The sequence below is a fragment of the Protomyctophum parallelum genome (genome assembly GCF_964188405.1).
Source record: "Protomyctophum parallelum genome assembly, chromosome: 17".
Lineage (NCBI taxonomy): Eukaryota > Metazoa > Chordata > Actinopteri > Myctophiformes > Myctophidae > Protomyctophum > Protomyctophum parallelum.
The window spans coordinates 7662338-7685817 of NC_139719.1; the positions used below are offsets into that span (position 1 = coordinate 7662338).

A 23480-nucleotide genomic window follows, 5' to 3' on the forward strand; every position below is an offset into this window, starting at 1 on the left:
CAGGGGTGAAAGGTTGTAGACATCACCTCTCTGGACCCTTTCAGACAGATAAATGGTGAATGAGGCAGTGGACACCAGACAGTAAATACAAAGTGAAATCCTCAGAATTAAATGGGAACAATGTATTTTTCTCTCTCATTATGATGGAAAATGCTGTGAAGCATGAGAGATCACTTTTGCAGAGCAATCATGGGGAAATGGAGACTGAATTATGGAAGTCAATACTTGCCAATACTTACCTGGCAACAGCAACATATATCACGTCTGTAGCCCAAGTCAAGTAAACTACTGTGTGTGTGTGTGCATGCATGCGTGTGTGCGTGCGTGCGTGTTTGTGTGTTCAATTCAAGATGAACTTTTGTGTTTGATTGTGACGCAGTAGGCTATACAAAATAGTTTCCATTCACACATGCACATCTCTAAAACAACATAGGAGTTATGAGGAGGTATCGAGGTGAGCAATTCACAAGAAAGCTTCACTTTCCTCTCATGATCATGGAGACCTGTGTCATTTGTTAGATTTTTTCACAGATTCTGTACTGACATCAGCTTACAATTAACTGGTCTTTCATATATTCTTATAGGAAAAGGAGTCTTGATTCACAAGAACCTCATTTTTAATGAACATTATTACAATTTGTTTTGTTTTTACAATTCTTTACAATAAATATGTGTAATATGTTTTTAAACCCTCTTTTTCAAATCGGACCGTTTACATGGCTTTACCATAGCACCAATGAATGATGAAAGGAACATAAATAAGACTATTAAACACAATAATTCTCAATGGATATCAGCGCATGTTAATTTTTCTACATACGTGTTTTCTAGTGCATGTTTAGGCCTAATGAATGTTAGCTTATACAATTGTTTTGAAGTTGTTTTATCTGCAATCAATTTTACACCTACAGGTTACTGTATACTGTACTTTCCATTCGTTAAATCTAAATGGAAGTAATTTCATTTATGGACACACAATGCACAATAATTTTGCTAAAAGCAAAAGGTGCATCATATATCAGATAATTTTATATAAGTCAGATCATTTCTAAAGGAATTGTGACAGCATGATGCATGACCAATTGGAAGAACTAGCCTACTAAGAAAATACCATCACAATGCGTAACTGAAGAGGGGGAAAACATTGAATGTGATTCTATTTTCAAAGTAACTTTGCTCAATAAATAATGTTTATATTACCTGTTCATTCCTTAAACAAGGAATCTAGGTTGAATTTCAGCTATGTGCAAATATACAGTGACAAATAACCTAACAACATCAACCAGGTGAATCCATGAACCATCCATGATGTACCAAAGCATCCATAGTGCAGTGTTAAACCACTTACAACCTACTTTATACTTAGGATTAACCAATTAACAAGTGTGAACCTTTTTGAAGATATTTAAAATGTATCACCTATAATGGCATGCACAAAATATGCACGTCAGGGTGAAAGTGGTTAAGATCATTCATAGTGTGTGTAGATGTGCAGGACTCTGATCAGCTCCACCATGTAATAGACCATGCATTTGTCTTGGTCTAGATGGGTGAAACACATGGATTTGATTGTTCAACTGATCACACATCAGAACAGTCACAAGACGGTCTCCACCTCCTTTAGAGACAAACCGCTGCCTGGATCTTCCGTTCCTGTGGATTGTGTTGGATACCCTGTCCCTCCTTGGCCCCCAGGGGCCCCTCCATGGCTTCCCTCAGAGGCCTTGGCCAAAGTCCCAATCCCTGAGCCAACAGCATTAGCAGGTCTCCTCAGAGACAGAGTCTCCGTATCACTGGGCACATAGCCTGGCAGGTTGGTGAGGGGGTGGAGGGAGGTGAGGCGTGGCTGCCTGACCCCTACCCCGCTACAGCTGGGACTTCCTGCACCCATCACACCTCCATTGAGTGACAGTGCTTTGGGATTTGTTGCAGAGAGGCTGATGCTGTGGGTGGTAGTGTGTGACAACATGCCCCCATAGTAACTGCCTCCGCCCCCACTGCTGGTCATCCTGGCTTTTTGTTTGAGGTCCAGTGCTAGGCTCCGCCTTAGCCAATACTTCTTTACTTCTGCCTTTACCTGAGAACAGGAATGGAATAAAGGTCATTTTCTTACCAGAAGCAGTAATATGTTATTAGTCAAATTAGGAATTAGCCTATACATACTTCTCCATTGAAGAAGCAGTAGATACATGCAACAACAAAACCCTGGAAATGTAAAGAAGATAATTAAAAGTAGACAAATACATCCATTCATGCACTTAGTTTACAATATGCTTTCATGATGACCTCTGAAATCCTCATTCAGGATTTGGGAAGGCGTGTGGGCTTGTTATGTTGTGTCTTACCTGGGAGGAGTTGAAAAACATATCACAATGCATCTGCACCTGCCACAGTAGCCCAGTGACCTCTGTGTATGGCAGAGCCATGAACACCATGTAGTGGACTCCAAACAATGGCATGAGAACCAGCGTGGATTTGAGCAGCTTCCTGTAGATAATGAACCAAGTGGTACATACTGTACACTTTATAGTGTTTATACTTTGTCGTACAAACAGTAGTGTGTGACAGATCTAGGCTATACGTGAAGCTTTGACAGTGTAGGTAGGAAGAGAAGAGCAATCACCTGTACTGCTGTCGAGGGTCCAGTTCACCACTGTTGGTTCGCCACAATTTGGAGGCCAAAGCTCTAATTATGTTAAGGAAGAGGAAAAAATTCACCTGCCAGGGGGAAAATAATAGGGGTCAAATAATCACGTCTGGAGAAAATGCATGAAATGTTAGCTTCTCAAATATCTTTCAACTGTTAAATCATCGCCTTACAACAATGGAAGCCAAAATGGGAACTTGATAGATCCACTTAAGATTTCCTGCACTGATGTCCCAGCATCTGCAAATAGAGTAAAGAGGAACAATTATAGGAGTATATTTGTGTATAAGTGGTATTTCTGTAAATGTTAGCTTATCCACTGCTCTGTAAAAGCACACATGACTAGATTTCATGACTCACTGTGTGTCAGCCAGTGATGCTCGCGCACTGACCCAGATGGACACAAACACAGCAGGTACGCCTGGTCACGAGAGGAATGATGAGGTTGCATTAAGTTGAAAGTACAATAAAGCATGTACATGAGAAATGAAAGGAAAATTGTTTATGCTAGATTGCTGAAACCTCTCCACTTAAACTATTGGGGATGGGGATGCTATTGGGGATGTCATTCACAAAAAGATTGTCCAGGCCTATATTCTTAATACCGGTATATATACATTGAATTCCAGTGATCCGCAGCAATAACAACAGCTATTTCCATCATATAATGGTGTCAGGCTTTCCAGAACCTTACACCAAACTGTGTTATTGATGTGGAGTCAGTATACTACAATTTGAATTCCTCTCTTTTCTTTTCAATCTCAAAAAGCCAAGTAGAATCTTTTAACTTTGAGGTGTATTGTAGTCTCTGAACAACCTTTGTATGTCCCAAATTTCTCACAGTTAAACAATACAATGAGGTGAGCATACAGACAACAAGGTGGTCACATGCAGGCAGCATTGCTCAGACCAGCAGTAGTTCTCACCCCAGCCGATGATACTGAGGACCCACAGGAGGGACTTCTTGTGGGATAGAAAGGCCATGAAGACTAAACTGTAAAGATACAGTCCTTCCACCAGGATCCAGAAATGATTGGTAGCGAGTGAGTAGAGGAAGAGAGTAACAGCAACTTTACAGCCAACCTAATTATAGTGAGTAGAGGAAGAGAGTAACAGCAACTTTACAGCCAACCTAATTATAGAAATAAAATAAAATAACTATAAAACCAAGTCTGCTATGGACATTTCTTATATATACATTTCTTTTTTAAACTTTTCACAACAATATATATTTTCACATAATATACAGGGCTATTGGCTATTCCAAAATCTACTAGCTTACAACATCATGATGAAAAATGTTGCCAGATCTTCTCTTATAGGTGTCCCAGGCACAATTGTGGGTCCACAGCAAATACATTTATATTCAATTTGGGAGTCCTTGACATAGAAATGTTTGAGGATCACTCACTGGTCTATACTAACACTTATCTTAAATTAAAACAACAACAACAACATCAACAATACCAACACTGGCCGCTTGCATAAAAAGATTGCGGTACTTTTACCATGTGTAGGTCGGTCTTGTTGCTGTCATCACTCATGGAGTGGAGCACAGCGTCCTTCACAAAGATGCTGACCGCACGAAACATGAAGGAGATGAAGAGGTTTATGTGGATGTAGACACGTGTGCAGTGGAGACGTCTGCCAGATGTGCGCGTGTGTGTGTGTGTGTGTGTGTGTGTGTGTGTGTGTGTGTGTGTGTGTGTGTGTGTGTGTGCGTGTGTGTGTGTGTGTTGCAGAAGTGTGCAGAGAAAAGAGAGGGTAAGAATTCACAGTCAACCTCAGCACCCTGGAGACATCATCCTTTTGATCCCACCGACCCAACAGTGGTGGAAGAAGTAGCCTACTCAGATTTGTTTACTTACGGAAAAAGTACCAGTACCTCAATATATAAATCACTCATTCTTGAGATGAGGGACAAAAGTGGAAAAAACATGTCCCACACATAAGAGCCTTATTTATGTTAAAAATAAATTAATTCATAAAAATAAAAGCACTTGCAAAGTTAAATGTAATACAGTTGTGTATTATTATGCCATTAATTTCATTATAATTGTTTTCATATGCCATCTGAATTAGTTAAAAGCAGGCACTGTACCTAAAAACGCCTGTATTTAGCCTGTCCCCAGCAAGTGGTCACAATTTCAAACTGCTAAAAAAGTGTCTAATACTGTCACAATCACATAAATATACATACTAAATTAAAGTAGATTGTCAACAACATAGCAAACAATATACACAGTTAATTTGAATTTATATTTTCCATTAGATATCTCATATCAAATGTGTGTCCCACGTCTCCCGTCAACTCCGTCAGGTTTTTTAAAAGTCTTAAATTAATCAGAAAATATTGTCGACAGATTTAGCCTGAAGACTCCTTTTCCAAGTCCCGTTTATATTTGTTGCAACAGTGGAGCACCTGGTCTGACAAGCATTCAATTGTTTGATATTTTAAACAAACAATGTTGATATCAATGAGGTCACAGCTTTTACATGTCAACTCCGTCAGGACATTATTATGATCTTTGTTAAGAATTCCAAAATAATGTTTATTATTTTAGTTTAGGGTTAGGTTTAGCTAACAAATGAAGCAAAAACAAAATGGCTACATTGTACTACAGAGGGTTAAGATGAAAACAAATGACATTTTGTCAACTCCGTCAGACGTCAACTCCGTCAGGTTTTGTCTCTGACGGAGTTGACATGTATCTGACGGAGTTGACAAAAGTGTTCCTAAAACAATAAAATTATAGTTTTTGAATAATGGGACGTATTCTAATTTGGCACACAGTTAGAGCATGCCTTAAGGAACATTTTTGGCTATAGGGCCATCACAGATTTGTCTCGTGGTGACCATGGCAGCCATTTTCCAAAATTGCCGCCACCTGATGTTATTTTACAATAACTCAAGTTCTACACCACCTAGGATCTTGATTCTGGTGACTAAGACTACATTTTCAAGGATGAGGGATACAGTGGTACAATTTAGATTTTCCCTGTGACCATGGCAGCCATATTTCAAAATGGCCACCACCTGCTGTTATTTTACAATAACTCAAGTTCTACACCACCTAGGATCTTGATTATGGCGACTAATAATACATTTTAAAAGATGAGGAATACAGTGGTACTATTTAGATTTGTCCTGTGACCATGGCAGCCATTGTTTTTCAAAATGACCACCAACCTGCTGTTATTTTACCAATAACTCAAGTTTTAGACCACCAAGGATCTTGATTCTGGTGACTAATCATTACATTTTCAAGGATGAACTTTCTCTGGGAGGGGTCAGGGCTTATTTCAGGTGCAGGTTGAGTTGCTACTGACAGGACATTAAAAGGAGGTGGGCTTTCTGGCCTTTGACTTGTCCCTTTCAGGTACAGACGCACAGTTTGACTTCACTGGCCACTGCAGTGTGGCGTTGTATCTTGGTGGCCTCCTGCCAGTGTTTCTCCATCCTTCTCATGAGCTCTGAGTTCTGGGGCTCTGTTATAGACAACTTACATTGTCTTGGCTGGAGATTGCTTTCCTGCAGGGTCCAGCCCAGTCTTGTGCAGATGGCTGCTGGCCCACCTGGAGGCCCCAACCTCACTTGTTCGGTTGGTGTGATTAGGTGGGGTGGTCTTCCACAATCAGGATGAAGGGTTTGACCCTTTCAAACGGCAGTCTGGCCAAGTGTCTGTATTTAGTTGTGAGGCTAGATACAGGATACGATTGCTCACCCAGCCCCAGGTGACATGAGGTGAAGGCTCCTTTGATTTGGTAACATTGCTTTGGTTGACATGCTGGGGACACAGAACGACACTGATGCCTTCAGTGTCTGCACATCCTGCCTGATAGTCCTGAAGGCAGATCTTCTGTCTTTCGCTCACTGTTCACTGCTCACTGTTCACCTCAAGCAGGTCTTCAAGGTGTTTGCCTTTGCACAGGCTATATGGCTAGGACTCGTGCTTCAACCACTCAGAGAACTCCAACATTGTGTTGGTTGCTCCTGGGCCGCAGAGCATTGTGCGGCAGAATTCAGCTCTCATCTCTGGTGGCAGCTTGTTGAGGAGTCGTGCAACATGTGAGCCGCATCTAAGTTCTGTGTCTCCCTCTGGGCCTAGGGTAGACACTTGCTATTTTCCGTAAGACTAATTGGTGGGGCTGTCCAAACTTGTTGTTTTGGTGTCAATCGGGTCTCTGTTGGTGAAGTCGGGTCTAGGTGGTCTAGAAGATGAGTTAGTCAGGGGATATTAATACAATCTGGTAATAAATTCCTTATCAATAATTTTCTTCACCAATGTGTTTGGAAGGGTGTCTACTAACATATCCCACATTGCTTTATATTCAACCACCCTAGGGGAACTTTTGACAGCTGCTGAAAGTTGGGGTACCATCAACAACCTATATAAGGCAAAATGTTCATTATGCTTTAAGTAGCATGTGACAAACTAGGGAGTTTTCATGATTCTGAATGCATTCCAAGCATTAGCTATGCACAAAGAACACTCCTTGGGCTGAAAACGGCCATAGCCGTCATCACAAAATGAGGTCAGCACATTTGGGCAAGTGGATATATGGCCGAATTTAGCCCAAGGGGTCAAACTAGGGGCCATAGACTCCCTAGTTTGGCCATAGCCACTTGGTATGGTACCCAACTTTCAGCAGCTGTCAAAAATGCCCCTAGGGTGGTTCAATAGAAACCAATGTGGGATATGTTAGTAGACACCTTTACAAACACATTGGTGAAAAAATTCTTGGTAAGAAATGTATTCACAGATTTGACATTATTCTGATAATATTCCCTGACAAAATTAGTAAAATAATAGCAGGTCCACCATTTTTGAAAATGGCTGCCATTGTCACAGGATAAATCTAAATAGTACAACTGTATTCCTCCTCCTTGAAAATGTAGGATTAGTCACCAGAATCAAGATCCTAGGTGGTGTAGAACTTGAGTTATTGTAAAATAACAGCAGGTGGCGGCCATTTTGAAAATGGCTGCCATGGTCACAGGGCCAATATAAATAGTACCACTGTATTCCTCATCCTTGAAAATGTGGGATTAGTCACCAGAATCAAGATCCTAGGTGGTCTAGAACCTAAATCAGTTAAACTTGTCAACTCCGTCAGATGTTCGTCAACTCCGTCAGACGTTCGTCCCGTGATGTTTTTGTTAATTTCCAAAGAAATAGAAAATTCAATGTTAAATCTTTTGTGCTTATGTATTGAAACACCAACTGAAATGATACGTAATGATGATTCTTTTTTTTTTTACATGGTTTTCATGTTATAATATTGAAAATAAAGGTTGAAATGACGGATTTGAGAAATTGGATAGAAGTGTGATATTTGAACAAAACAATATTAAAATAATTGTATTACTTAACTTGATTACTGAAAGCCATTATAAGATAACTGAGGACTTTATATTATTGTTGAAATTATCAAATTCAATTAAAAGGGATTTTAGTGTGTCTGACGGAGTTGACATGAATCAGGTATTATTAAGTGCATAAATGTGAATGGGTGAAATACTAATACAAGTAAATGTTCTGTATTTTTTTCTTTTTTTTTTTACTTGAGTCAAGGTTTAAAAGATATACTGTCATCAAAATGAAGTTACATAATAAGAAATATAAAACTGCTCATTATGCAGAATTGCCTATGTTATAAACATATTATTGGATTTTAATTAGAAATACATTAATATAAAAATCATCTTTAATGTTGCAGCTGGTAATGTTTGGCTGATTGTAATTACTTTAATATTGTATCGTCATTTATTGTAGGCCTACTGTATGTTTTGTATTAATAATCTAAATCTACAAATTATGTGCCTCTGAGGTGTAGTGGCATATAAAGTATAAACTAGAAAAACTAATTGGAAATACTCAAGAAGCCTAAAGTAAAAGTAACTCAGAATTCTACCTTGAGTAAATATACTTCACTTATTTTTCCGTCACTGCAGTGCGACCTAAATCAAGCAACTCTCAGCGAACCATCACTGTCACAAAAACAGGTCTGAACTACACATGATGAACCACAGTAACTAACACTGTGACCCTGCAGCAGACTACAGCCGTGTGCCAGACAAGCTTGATCCCAGCAGAGATAACCATGGACAGACAGACCAGCCTCGGGCTACGTAAGGGGCTCACCGTGTCCACGTGTGCATCATGCGTGCACCGATACTCATCAAGGTGCAGCCTCAAGGAGATAGCAGGTCAGTACCTCTGGCACTGTTATAGCTACGTAAATAAGACACGGCAGGACCTATTATGGGAATAGTCCCGACCGATGCTCTATAGCACAAAATGTTATTAATCTTAAAACAAACAAATCTAAGCAAATGTTTAATCTCTCTTTTGGGTCTCGACCTGAACCACCGCTCTATGGGAATTGCTGAAAATCTAATACTGCTTCACAATTTAGATGCATTTGTTGTGAAAGATTGTCTATGATTAAGAAGTCACGACTGTCAGCTACTTAAGGACTCACGGTTTATACTTTCTGAAAGCCTTCTCTCATTGTTTGCATGAAGCTACTGGCTACAGTAACATTTAGAAATGTTTTTAATTCACCCCAAATACACATCTATTAACAAAGCAATGTCTTATGACATTTCTTACCTGAAATAGCAGAGGATGGAGACTGCAACCAATAGCGACACGAGAGAAATGGAGTAGCCAATGGTGTACATCAGATGGAGCCGTTCAAACACCTTCTGAAACAAAACAGAAACATGCTTAGAGTGCGTGCGTGCTTGCGTGTTGAGTCAGTGTTTGTTCAAGAGTACTGATGAATTCCACAAAGTAATGAGAACAAAAGCTACACAAACACAAAGGTTCAACAGTGGTTCAAGAGTGGTTTCTTGTTGTTCATTGCAGCTGCCTGAACACGTCATCTGAACAATCATGTTCCAACTATTTTTTTTCATATATCAATGATGAAAGCTTTCTTCTGTACATGAAAGGCTGCAGGCCCATTCATACATGTAACATTTCACAACAGCAGCCATTATATTACTTTATTACATGGCTTGGTTGAATGCTTGATTCTGATTGGTCAATCGCCAAATTCAACGGTCTGTTATTTCTGGATAATGACTGCATGCTCCGCTCTATATCAGACCGATGCCTAATCAATAATTTACAGCTAAACATTGCTCTCAAAAATGTTTTTGAAAACATTTGAGCGAGGAATAGACGATGCACCCGAACGCGTGCGTGCGCACACACACACACACACACACACACACACACACACCCTCACACACACACACACACACACACACACACACACACACACACACACACACACACACACACACACACACACACACACACACACACCTCCTCTTGGGTCCTCTGGTTTGAGGTCAGGTAGGTGGTACACTCTGTATAGTTAGCCCAAGTGCGGTTGATGCTGGACACCTTCTCCCAGTTCCCTGATGCATCACACTGACGGTAAGCCTGACCTGGTCCATATGAATCATAGTTTAATCAGGTCAAACTTAAATTATCGCATGCACAGAGATACCTGAAGCTCAACCCCAACAAAAAGAAAAGTCATAAAATGTTTTCAATAATGTGGAAAGAATTTAAATGTGGTAGTAATAATAAAACACATTAACATGACATGAGAAGCAATGGAATATGGTGCCCAATCACAGCAGAGTTCAATAATGTCAGTGACTTAGTCAATATATCTCCCCTAGATGGCCATCTACGCCTGTATCAACAATAAGACGGGGATATTCCAGAAAGCAACTAACTGTTGAGTGAAAGTATCATACGAGGACAATTTGAGGTTCTGAGCGCTCTACTCTGTGTACCTACCTCTGTGGTTAAAGTCATAGATGTACACTGAGGTTCTGAGCGCTCTACTCTGTGTACCTACCTCTGTGGTTAAAGTCATAGATGTACACTGGACACAGCACTGAGACCACCTGATTGGCTCTGCTCCGTGGCCAGCAGATCAGCCCATCCCATTCCGGTTCACACTCGCCTCCTGCCCAAGCAAGAGAATGTTGAGCATTATTACTGCACGGAATGTGAGTATGAATATCCATTTTACTGTACCAACATATTGCTCACTTTGTATCATTTTAGATTGTCTTCAGCATCTACACAGTAAAATCCTTTGATAGTGTAAAAAGGTAAAAAGTCAATTTTGACAGGATTTAACTGTATCAATATACCTTGTGTACCGGATTCAAAGTCAAAACATGTATGATGGTCATAGTCTCCATTGACTACCTCCATTGTGTTGTGTTTCCACTTCTGGGAAATGTGTAATTTCATGCATTTACACATTCAAGGCAAGACATTATGTCTGGGTTATTTTTGTATACTGTATTATGCCTTAACTGTGTTTAATACAAGGTGTTTTCTTCCACCTCCTCTAATGCCCCAGAGACAGCCACTATCAAGACCGGCTGTCATCAGCATTTGCCTCATAGTCTCAATGATAAATGCGCTGGCATTGTGAACGCCTCAATGTAACACCTTTCGATAACAGGGGTACTCCTCAACAGGATATTGGACAGATATGTTATCTGATCCATAATACATCTGATGAAAAGAGCTATTTGTGCTCTGATTGTACATTTTTGGGGAAAGTTTCAACCCGATCAGCTCCTTTGGCTTCCATTTTGAAATTAAAAGTTTGTATGTATATTCTTTAACTGTGGATGCAGCTTGCTTACTGATGTTATCGTCCAGAGTGGCTTAGATTGACTAAGCAGGAGTCAGCTGGAGTTCAGTGTCTTGACAGTTTCATTTGAAAGGATACATGATATATTGACATGATATATTGACTGTTATATGACATTGCCATAGGCTGTTACCATTGTGAACAGAGACCAGAACATTACTAACCTTTAATTTGGGCCATTTGTACCCGGATACTCCTAACACACTTTTCGCGAGCCCCAATTAGAAGGTATTCCTGTTCGTCTCTTGTGATGACATCATCAGCGTCTATCTGTAGATAACAATGACAAGACTCAATGGCAGCATCAAATAAAATGCTGATTTAGGAAGGACATGATAAGCGTGTTTTATATACAATTAATTAATTAATTAATTATGCTGTCTAAAAGTGCAGTAGTGAGAGTCGAATAACTCTTTAAACCACTGTTTCCCAATCAGTGGATTGGGTCCCATTTGTGTTTGGGTCATGATTCTTTTTACAAAACAACAAATAAACAAATCTAAGAAATTCCATAAATTAAAAAATACATAATTAAGAAGTAGTGCAAATAGACAATCTGTTATTTTCACCAGTTTGGGTCCCAGACAAATGTCCAATTTCTCTTGTGGGTCATGAGCAGGGACTCAGCACCCCCTAAGGCTCCCCTGAGTCCCTCCAAACAAGCCCAATTGACTGACTTCTAAGCAAACCAAACCGCGCTCCCGCTCTAAGTAGCCAGCCAAGTGTTTTATATACAATTTATTAATTATGTTGTCTAAAAGTGCAGTAGTGAGGTCAGATAACTCTTTAAACCACTGTTTCCCAATAGCACCCCCAGTCACAATTTTCTGGAGCCGTCGCTGGTCATGAGTTTAAAAGGTTTGGGAAGTTTGGGAACCACTGCTTTAAACTGCACCATGACAGAGAAATGTAATGTTTCAGAGGCTTTCAGTGGTTCATGGTACAAAGAGGATCTATTACTGTAGATGTACGTTTCGTTCTAATTACACTTTGTCGGACAAAATGCCTCCAAATGTTTATATTTTAAAATCTATAGCCGTTTCTTTCACTCAATTCAATATAAAATTCAGATTCTAAATATAATTTAGACATTAGACATTAGGCAACAAATGTTTTATTTATTTTTATTTTGGACAAACTTTATAGCTCCTCTATTGTTATTTAAGAGATTAAAGGTGATCTAATTGCAGCCTCGCTAAACTCCCTCTCCCACAGGGGTGATTTGTCAACCACAACTCACTCCCAACGATCTGATGTGCTGCCTCCAGGTGTTGTGAAATAGTTGTATGGGGGTGCGGTATGTGGCGATGCCCCGCCAACCCTGTTTTCCAGTGGTGGGGCTTCTGCTGGCCGCATCGGGGCCCTTGTCTGTCGAGACCCCAGGCTTGTGGGTGAGAGCGAGCCCCACACAAGTAGCTTTGTGTTCCTGGGTACATTTCACAACCGCACAACAAAACTAGCAGCGATTCAGCTAGCCACCTCGCACGAAGATGGCTGGCCAGAGAGAGGAAAAAGAGATCACAGGGCGTGAAAGGAAGAAAGGAATACAGCAAAATAAAAGGAAGAAAGAGAGAAGATAAAGTATAGGACAGTCTAGATAGTACTGTCCTACGTCAACTTCACAGATGGGAATTTTGTGTGCATAATATTCTTTTTTCCACAAATGTGTGTGCATACATTTTACAGGAATCCTGGGGGCCACTCCCACCTCCGCTAAAGGAAACCAGTCAGTGTCACTGAATAAACCTGCTCTCTCCTGGAACAACTCATACATCTGGATATGTGATAATTAACCACCATGTGAACCATAGTGTCTGTATTCTAGTTTGAGAATTCGCCGGAAACAGCAGATCTACAAGCTTGCATTGCAATGTGCTGTGACGTGTTGTGAGCTTGTAGGTCACCAATTTTCAGAGAAGATATCTAGTGAAAACAGGAGGGAGCATAGTCGCGGGGGACTCCGGTCAACTAAGGTTACAGGGTTTTTTATGTGATTAACACATTCTTTGCATACCCAAAACTATAAACTGGCAATGGATGAGTAGCATTTCAAATAATGCAGCACCCAAAGTCAGCTGTCATATTTATCACAGGCTTCACAGCTATCATCATCTCCTAGTGTGGTGGAGGAAGGCCTCCAGCCAAAACCGATGAAGACACCTCAGCTGCCAATTTGTGTCGCTTGCCTGGAAATCTGTCATTTAAAGCAGTTATTAACCCTGGAAATCAGTGATTTATGGTGAATGATAGTGTCATATGAATTAGGCTTAAGGGTTTATTGTTGGACTGTGGACACATACTTGCAGGGCTCTGTGTGTGTGTGTGTGTGTGTGTGTGTGTGTGTGTGTGTGTGTGTGTGTGTGTGTGTGTGTGTGTGTGTGTGTGTGTGTGTGTGTGTGTGTGTGTGTGTGGTCAGAGGCTTGAGGATTCTGGGGTTGTCTCTAGTGTAAGGCAAAAGCAGCTCGCAACATACTGTTCAATCTCCTCCATTATAGGCAGTCATCTATTTGGAGGAGAAGGTGCTTTTTGTACCCATGATTTTCTTTCGAGGTTGGTAATATATGACAGACTGAAGTGACCAATGTTGGCTGTGAATAAGTTCATGTGCATGTGTTGCCTATATTCTGTACATTTAGGGCTTGTTTGGATTCAAGCACTGAGACACATGATGTTTCGAGTGTGTGGGATATCAAAAGCAACTGAAAAATATTTGTGCCCTTGATAATGTATTTTATAAATGTATAAATGTATGTATTTATAAACAAATAAATATATATATATATTTTTTTTTAAAGTGCGGTCATGTTATATAGCAAAATGGAATGCTGAATGCTGGGACTGACAAATATGGACCATCCATGGTCATTGTACAAATTGCTGACAGACAAACAAAACAATTACTGTTGGACATCTCCTGGTCATTGCGTTTTAATTAGGTTTGTTTGGTGCAGGGTGATTTTCAGGTTGACTGAGCAGCAGGTTATAATTCTTCCAAAGATCAACCCTGAGGATCGATTTTGGAGAGATGGAGAGTTTGAACAGGGACTAGACTGTGGCCAGCGCCTACTGCAGAGGGGTCAAATTTTAGCAGTTTAAGGGGTTAAAAGGTGCAGACCAATCCATTTTTCTGAAGTTAGCAAGACCTCAGTCCTCAGGGGGATTTCTGATTGTGGAAACTGAGGTGTGTTGGCAGTACAACAGCTGTCAAGACAAGTCAGGACATAGGGAGAACCTTTTGTGGTATTATGTTACCAATGGTCAACAGGAATGTATTTTTCGGAATAAAGTCATGGTCATTGAATTGTGGTTTAATTTCAGTCAGAAATCTTTAAGATTATATTAAAAAGACAAAAGAACTATCGGCATCACAATCTGCCACTCTTGTCATAAATAGGCCTATTTCAGTGAGCCATTTATTTTGTCAGCTACTGGCATTTATTTGACGCTTCTCTCGATATACGTACTGTATGTATGTACAGTATGCTATTTAAAGTCGGAGCTACACTATGTATGCATGGCCATTGGTTAACAGATTCAACAGTTCAGCAGAATAGTGATCAACTTCACATCATCAGTCTGAGATAAAAATAAACTTGCAGCATCCTTTTTGAGTTAACATTGTGGGCTCATTGTTGGCTTGCTGCCTGACACACAAGACAAATGTGTCTGCACACCCGACAGTGTGAACCGTCAAAGAGAAAGTCCCATATGCATGAGATTTTCTATATTTGGCCTGGTGTTTAGTGGTATGGATTGGAAATATTGCGCATGGCCCAAGTGCACTTCCACAACTTAATGTTTGCATTCAAGATGAACACATTAACAAATGCATTTTAAATTGTGCACATGGCAGCGGATGGAACATCTAAAACATGCTTAAAATATATTTTAAACAGTTATAGATTTGTATTTTATTGATGAATGTTTATGTTCCCCATAATAACTCACTTGATTGAAGTACAATCAGCACAAATCAAACAATCTCAAATTGTATGGAGCAAGACATGATCATTGTCAAGCTGTTTCATAGGGAATGCATGATTCTGATATCAATGCTATTGAATACTATATAATTAGTGAAGTAAAGAATTAAACAGAATAAAGTTAAGTTAAAATTCTTTTGGTTTAAAATTTTTTGTCAGTAAACCAATAGGCTAAAGACAAAAATATAGAAACTCCTTTGGCAATACAAGATGAGGAAAAAATCCCAACATTCACCATCCAATAAATAATTTCATCTATCAATGAATACATGAATGAAATACACTGAATGAAGTTGATGTACTTACCAATGCTGTTACTGTCACCAGGACATGGAAGAGAACCAGGGTGCTCATTCCACCTACTGACAACATGACTTTTGTCCGACCTTCAACTTGATCAAGACCTTTAATAGAGACACAACCTTCTAACAGCATGCAACACCTTATGCTACTCCTCAGGGTGTGGTGAAGGAATCGGTCTTCCTAAACAAAGACTTGTGCTCCTCTGGTCCCATTTCTTCTATTCTTGCCTTTGTTGTGTACGGTCCACTTAAAGGCTATGAAGGTTGAGAATGGAAATGTGTTTGAGGAAGTTAAAATGAGGAAGGCTGAATGAGAAATTATCTGCAAATAGTAAAACCACTTTTGAAGATGTGCTAAAAGCGCCTGGTGGTTCCTCTGCAGTCTGCATAGAAATTATCCCTCGAAACCTTCTCTCCCCTCTCCTTTGCTCAGTTTTAAGAGGATCAATGGGCACCACTGGTCAGGGCCCATGTAGGAGGATCTTCTTGTGCTGCGTTGTAAGCAATCTGTGGTGTGAGTGGGCTTCTGTGCAGAGGAGGGAGCATTTAAGGACCCCCCCCCCCCTTCTGTGCAATTCCTTCTACTGTTGAATGTTAGCAGCAGAATGGCCCCTGTATCAATTAACTCTTTGTTCTCCTTGAATCTGGAGTGACACGTGCCCATCTGGCTGTCCAAGTTCATAATTCGTACAACAGGTTGTCTCTTTTTACTTCATTTTTTCTAGTCCTAGCCTCGCTCTTGATGAGGATGTTCAAAATGTTTAAGTGTTGTGTTCTGTAGGGGGGAGGGGTACCTGGAGAGAGACTGGAGAGAACAGGCAACAGCCAGGAAAACGCACACCACACCACACATTATCCCACCAAGTATTCCCCAAATGATGTCTTATATTGTGTCTTCTTGCCCTCTGTTTAGTTTTTCATGAATTACACTGTTGTGTACAGTTATGCTACTGTAATCAGACTGGGGTTTCAAATTACCCAGACCTACATGAAATGCTGGTATCTTAAACTGTGTGTTCAGGTGGTGGCTGCAATTTGTAACTGCATGGCTCCGGTAAAAAGTAAACAGTCTATCACTGGAAATGACCACCCCACCCTCCAACTGTTTACTGTACATACTGGTGTCTTTATTTTTGAGGGGTGCTAGGCCCTCCTATGTCCAGCTTTGAGGGTTTATTTTGCTACCACCACCTAAAACTAGTTTTGAGTGTTCGTGTAAAAAAAAAACTAGAGTGTAAACACAAACATTAAATGCCATTGACAATGAATGGAAAATGTTGAGTGTTTGCGTAAACACAAACATTGATGACGAAGGTGAGGAGCTGAGGACGCAAATTGTGATTGGCCTGAATGAGATTATGTACTGTATGATGTACGATGATAAAGAGCGCCCCTCACTTCACACTGGTGTGATTTGTATAGTGTATAGAGTAGTGTATTTTTATTACACTATACTCATATAGGCCTACCGTATTATGTTTTTGCATATTAGCTGTATATTATTTGGTCTTTAAACATCTAATGGAAACAATTAAGCCCTGGGCTTATTTGGGTTATTCTTTTAGCATGCTTTTGTATAAATCTGTGCAATTTTTAGCAAACTGTTAATAAAGTATATTAAATTCAATCAATCAAAATATCTTATCCGTTCCTAACCAGAAAAGAAGTGTGGTTTAATTAAGTTTGGCCTTTTTATTTTTTTGACTGGATCCCATAACAATTTTTTAATTGTCTAGACAAACTAGACAAAATATGCCATTTATTTAGAACAATATGCTAATCTTACTAATGAATACATGAGCTTTTATTCTGAAAGATGCATGTACGTTTGACGTCACCTCAACCAGGAAATGTCAGTTAGTTTCACACAAGGGCAGCAGCCTGCATGTTGTTATCGTACTGCTGCAGCCAAAGCAAACTGTAAGTTCTCACAGAACACCTTTCATTTCAATAACTCTCAGTCAGTCATCATCTACCGTTGAATGAATACATTGCATATTGAAAGTCCTTTCTCGTTGAACATTTTGACGTTGATGTTGGAGCAGACGAGCAGTCACATTGTAGCTTGCTTGCAAGAGACAGACATAAATAGTAACAGTTTGTTTCTGTAGCTGCTGCATTTGCTGTGTTGCAGCATAGCTGCATTAGCAAGCAACCGTTGTTATTATTGAACTGCTATACATTACCGCTGTCTAAACCTTGATTTTGTATCTCAAGGGCAATGATGGCAGGAGAAGTGATGCGCAGGGGCCGGGCTGTGTTGAACGTCTGCTCACGCCGAATTGCCTGGACTACCTCTTCAATAGGTGGAAGGATATCCTGGACTAGCTCTTCAGTAGGCGCAAGGATATGGCCTACTCACACCGAAACAGCACCCTCAAGTTCACATCACTTTTTGCCGTGGACTGTCTCACTCTCACCTGTCAGAACACTACACCTGTGTGCTAATTTATGTGCTGGCCACAACAAATGGTCTAAGGTCAAACACATAAAAGGACCCAAAGATGAAGCACGAGCTAGAATCTTCCAAAAGTTTGGTATGATGATAACGATAGCTGTTAAAGGTACACTTTATGGGGGAAACTAAAACAAAATGTGTGCATGAGAAATGAGAAATAATTAATTACATAATTTCAAGAGTTTTTCCCCTCTTTGGCTTACTTTATTCTCAACCAGCCCTGTGGTCTTTGCAGAAGGAGGTTCTAACCCGGATCATAATGTAGCATTGGCCCATGCAATAGAGCAATGCAGAAACAAGAATATGCCTAAAGCATCTATAGAGGCTGCCATCAAGAGTGCGGTACGTTATGCTGTCAAATTAAAAAATACGTTTTTATCCATAGGCTATTTGTATTGTGTCCAATCCTTGCACATATTTTTTTAGATTATAGTATTTTCAATTGAATACAACACATTTGATCACGAGAAAACACGATTTTCACGTCAAATACGATATATTGATGATGCCTCCATTCAATACAGGAGGTATTTGTGTACTAAATTAACACTCCTGCATGTGTGTACCGTGCTACCAGCCTTCTGGCTTATATTATCCCAACACCAAAACAAGGTACCTAACTACCTACCCAGTAGAACTATCATGAATACTTTCTCTTTTCGTAATAGAAAGGAAACCCTTCATACCTTGTAATTGAAGTGGGAGAATAAGAACACAGGTGAACAGAACAGATTAACCTATTAAAAGCTGGAAAGCATCTGTCATTAGGAGATTTTAGCATTTGCTAATTGCTATTCAAAAATATCAGATCCACAAGCTCACATTGCGTCACTTTGTGCTGCGCTGCAAGCTTGTAAAAAAGCTTTTTAATTTAAAAAATATATAATAAATATATATAGAGAGAGAGAGATCAATGTGTTTTTGGTTGGTTTGGTTGGTGTAGAAGGCATTTGTAGAATCAGCCTCAGATTTTAATGGGTTAATTCCTAATAAGCAGTCTGTCCTGTCTTCACAGGAGAAAACCAAATTAGGAACCCAGCACAGCTATGAAGCCCGGGGGCCTGGTGGATGTGCCATGCTCATCCACATCCTGACTGACAACATCAACCGTAGCCTCGCGGAGCTCAAAAACGCACTACACAGGAATGGGTCAGGAAAAGTGTCTTGATGCTCTGTTCTAAAATGACTGTAAACCACAGCCTCTTTGGGCTTATTGCTTTAGTAAGGTTACTGTTATGTAGATACAAAAAACAAGGTACTCTTCAAGAATGATGAAATGTATAAACATACAACGTACTGACTTTCCAAAACCTCTTTAAAAGGATGTGTAAAGTACATCCGTGACACTCTGATGAAGTTAAAATTCATTTTCTTATAGTAGGGAAAAAAATATTTTATTGTATTATCCATGCTACAATAAAATATATTTTTATCAGAGTGGGGGTCTCCGGATGTGGAAAAGTATTGGCATTCAAGACTTGCTCCTTATATGGCCAGTAAGAAATCATTCTGTTGATCTGGGACTGGCACCCCATGCCAAAGCACCAGTGCTCGCCCAGCAGCCTGCTGTCAACAAGGCGGATGCGTGCACGCAACCTCGCTCTTTAGGGCGAGGTTGCTTCTCGCCCTTAGGCGTCTTACTGGTAATAATAAAATGATTGAAAGAAAGAACTAGTGTATTGTCTGCTAGCGTGCTGCTTGCTTATGTTATGGATATACATACTGTTGACTTTTACAACTTTGTCATCGGTAATTCAACAAAAAATACTTATAACACGCACAAATAAATTGCATTAAACAGTGCTGCAGGGCGGGTTTTGTCAAAGATAAGCATTATAATATTTCAGTGTTCTTTAAAATGTCCCATGCCTCACAATTCTCTTGTGATGCTAATTTCAACTTCCTGGTGTCCGATGGTCGCTGAGGGGGCGCTTGTTTTACAGGTTAGGTTACAGGTTACCCCACCCCCTTAGATAGTATTTCTGTAGCCTTAGATAGCATTTGATACAGACTTATAGCATATTATGTAGACAGCACTATAATTGCATTGTATGTAGTCATAGCACGTCATAGTACATATGTATAGCATAGTAGTATAGATGTATAGTTTATATGTATAGCTTCATTATATAGATATTCCACTGTTACTTTCTTAGCTTACGCATGTTTCTTGATAAATGTTTTAATGTGATGTATTCCCATGCTTTTTTTTTGTTCTTGCTTAATGTAAGTCGCTCTGGATTAAGAGTGTCTGCTAAATGCCTAAATTGTAAATTGTAAATTGTTAGAGTTAGGTGTAGGCATATAGCTTTACTGAGGTTAGGTTTAGGCATAGTTTTTGTGAGTTCATATAACCCCGCCCTACTATCAGTAGCCGGTGCTGTAAAACAAGTGTCCCATCAGCGCCCATCGAAACAGAGGCTCTGCAAAAAAGGTAGTCCCTTGCCAGTTCAGGTTCATCCTGGTCGTCTGAACTAAAACGATGTATGTATGTACATTTCCTATGATTTCTGTGCAGATAAATCTCATCGAGTGGCTAATTCTGTGCTTTTCCACAGGGGGGCACTAGGAGACGGCGCTCGCCATAACTTCAACAGGAAGGGAGTGATAGTTGCCCCGGCTGGAGACATCACATCAGACAGAGCTCTAGAGCTGGCTATAGAAGCAGGAGCCGAGGACGTCCAGGAGATGGAGGACGAGGACGACAAGCCCGTCCTACAGGTCAGACTGAACACCTGAAGGTGGAGCACAGGAATCGGCAGCACACACACATTTAAACCTAAATCCTGTCAGTAGACAAATTGAGAAGTTGATTGATTGTACTGTTTACATTTCTGCCAATAAAGTATTCAGAGTACGGTCAAACACACGTCCAAAGGGATCACCAAAAAAAGTACTTGCAGTCTTGTTTCCATTCAGGACGTCCTGGGTATTCAGTTCATAATCATGACATGAAAAACATGAAAAAGACAAAATTCAAATCATAAAAAGTAATAAAAGAATATATATCTATAGGTTGGGGAAAAAAATTAAGGGGCTTATATATAAAGATGTGGGGGGGGGGGGGGGGGTGATCACTTGACTAAGGGGGGAGCAATCATTTCCTCTGAGGTACTGAGGGCACAGAGTGTGTGTAATATATTTTCTTGCGCTGGTATCCATTAAAAAAAAATTGCTAATAAAATACACAGCTGCTAACTCGAGAAGCCTGCTTTTCTTATTTTCAATAACAACATTTTCCATCAGCAATGGTATTCAGAATATCTCAAGTAAGGCATTATAATGGATAGGATACTGAAGATTGTGCCAATTAGGAAATTTTATCTCAGCATTTTCATCAATTGATTCACCCAGTGATATTTTTCATGTCATGTTTAAATGTTCACCACAACCTGCACACTTAACTGTGATGTGCAGTACCTTATACTGTAACTGTACGTTAAGAATAAGATTCCCACTGTTTTGGTAATTGTTTCTTTTCTCGCCTTAGTTTATCTGTGACATGAAAGAGCTGAAGAAGGTGCGGACCTCGCTGGAGGAGCTCGGGATACAAATCATCTCAGCAGGGTTGGAGTTTGTTGCCCACAACCATGTGTCCCTGGCTCAGGACCACCTGGAGGGAGCCTCAGTCCTTATAGAAGCCCTCAACAACTGTCCCGACGTGGTTCGAGTCTGGGACAACATTCAGGCCCAGAGCTGAACACTCTTTTATGGATTTTGAGCTGTGAATTTCATGAGAAAAGCAGCCTGTTGGCAGATACTGGCGTACATCATGAGATCCTGCTATTTCTGAGTGTTTTTATATCAGCTTGTGGAATAGATAGAGGGTATGCACATGCATAAAGTGAATGGAAAATCGAGTGTCAAAGTGAGTTTAACGTTGTTTAGAAATCAGATGGGACTTTTCTGTTAGGATGTATGGGCTGTTAAAGGAGAATCAATACTCAGACACACTGAACGCTGCACCAGAAGCTGGAGAACCCCTTTCCAGAGCGCGAATCCATAGTCTCTCGAGACTGACGGATCATGGATGCCAATGAGGAGGTGAGGACGTCCCCACCAAAGAGGTCCAGGTGTTATTTTGGGCAAAAGCGCATTATTGGCTATTTCCCCTACCATAAGCCCTCAATGAATTGCATTGAATTGAATGGGGCTATGGGGTGTTGTGCTAATTCGCTTATTTCCATCGCTCAAAAATCTATTATTTTTGTATATATCCTCTCTTCATAATGTAAATAGTATCCCAAGCGACACACTTTACTACTTATTTCGATGGAGGGCTTTCGACGAGGGCTTATATTAGGGGAAATGGCCAATAATGCACTTTTGCACAAAATAACACCTGGACCTCTTTGGTGGGGACGTAACAACTACAAATAAGGCAAGAAAGGCTTTTAGTATGGAATTATCCTTTAAGGCCAGAAAGTCTTTTTTTGACACTCAGGCATTTCTGCATTACTTCCGGGTATGATAATGCGTATTGAATGAAATGGACTTTGCCCGTATGGAAACAAGTGTTTCGGACATTTGTTATGCACTCTATAAAAGGAACGTGAGTTCCATATTTAGAGTGAAAACAAACATCTCTATAGAAGTTCAGGAGGTTCAGCCCTGTAGACTGATTTAACAGCTTTGTAGACACAAACAAATGACACTGGACAAATATGCTCCACAGACTTTGAGGTTATTGTACATTGGATTTTCAAAAATAATTTCCAAAGACATACACATCCAAAAAAAAGCAAACCAGTGCTAAACAGAGGACATACAGTATAAGAGATGAATATATAACGTCTGCACACTGTTTTACACCTATAACCAGAGACTTGTGGTGAGATAACAATTCATTGATTATTGGGAGCAAAACTGTTTTCTAAAACACTCAAGTCTGTCACTGGGGTTCTCTAAAGTGACATGTAGTACTGTATATAGGTTCTTCTAGGTAAAGTTTTGAATGTTCTACCACAGTGAAAGTATCACTTTGGATGGAGATTCAACTGTCAATGAGGATCATGGATATATAAAGAAAAAATATATACATCTATATATACATCTACATCCTGACAGTGTTCTGAAAAAGCTATGTTTCTATGTCAGTCGTTCTTCGATTTTTCAAAAATAGCAGACCTACAAGCTGAGTTTGTAGATCTGCTATTTTTCAATAGCTAAAGCATAACATGATGCTAACACCAAAAGGGGTTCCTGCCCAAAATGGGTTAACATCAGATTATGATTGCCCCTGTAGTTCATACACTGTTTACACATTTTCAACCTTATCTTCTTATAATTGATCCTTACTCATGCTCAACCTGGCACTCTGCATGTCATTGGTGGGCTATGGGCAGTTCAGAAATGTGTCTATCAATGGATATTCCAAGCTAATAGAA

At 40.0% G+C, this 23480-nt stretch overlaps 2 protein-coding genes across 3 annotated transcripts; one reads left to right on the forward strand and one right to left on the reverse strand.

Annotated features, from left to right (window-relative positions):
• Positions 1 to 1373: 1373 nt before the first annotated feature.
• On the reverse strand, positions 1374 to 15687 carry pth3r (parathyroid hormone 3 receptor; the record flags this gene model as incomplete). Its single annotated transcript, XM_083787433.1, has 13 exons — positions 1374 to 2077; positions 2164 to 2205; positions 2346 to 2487; positions 2624 to 2718; positions 2821 to 2887; positions 3008 to 3068; positions 3574 to 3730; positions 4156 to 4291; positions 9265 to 9359; positions 9988 to 10112; positions 10535 to 10645; positions 11515 to 11620; positions 15640 to 15687. The coding sequence occupies 13 exons, from the start codon at positions 15685 to 15687 to the stop codon at positions 1598 to 1600; spliced, it is 1665 nt and encodes a 554-aa protein (XP_083643559.1). The 3' UTR covers positions 1374 to 1597.
• Positions 15688 to 17473: 1786 nt separating this feature from the next.
• taco1 (translational activator of mitochondrially encoded cytochrome c oxidase I) lies at positions 17474 to 23087 on the forward strand. Of its 2 annotated transcripts, none has more exons than XM_083787107.1 (6): positions 17474 to 17555; positions 17853 to 18199; positions 18329 to 18435; positions 19109 to 19242; positions 20652 to 20814; positions 21584 to 23087. In XM_083787107.1, the coding sequence occupies exons 1-6, from the start codon at positions 17521 to 17523 to the stop codon at positions 21791 to 21793; spliced, it is 996 nt and encodes a 331-aa protein (XP_083643233.1). In that variant the 5' UTR covers positions 17474 to 17520; the 3' UTR covers positions 21794 to 23087. The 2 variants fall into 2 exon arrangements, with proteins under 2 accessions (XP_083643233.1, XP_083643234.1); XM_083787108.1 differs by having other exon boundaries at positions 17853 to 18172.
• Positions 23088 to 23480: the final 393 nt, after the last annotated feature.

Bases quoted from the DNA above. Each gene is read 5' to 3' on its own strand.
- taco1 (XM_083787107.1), top strand. From the start codon at position 17,521: ATGTTGTTATCGTACTGCTGCAGCCAAAGCAAACT. The intron at 18,436-19,108 runs GTACGTTATGCT...CTGTCTTCACAG, and splicing joins AGGCTGCCATCAAGAGTGCG to GAGAAAACCAAATTAGGAAC. The intron at 20,815-21,583 runs GTCAGACTGAAC...TTCTCGCCTTAG, and splicing joins ACGACAAGCCCGTCCTACAG to TTTATCTGTGACATGAAAGA.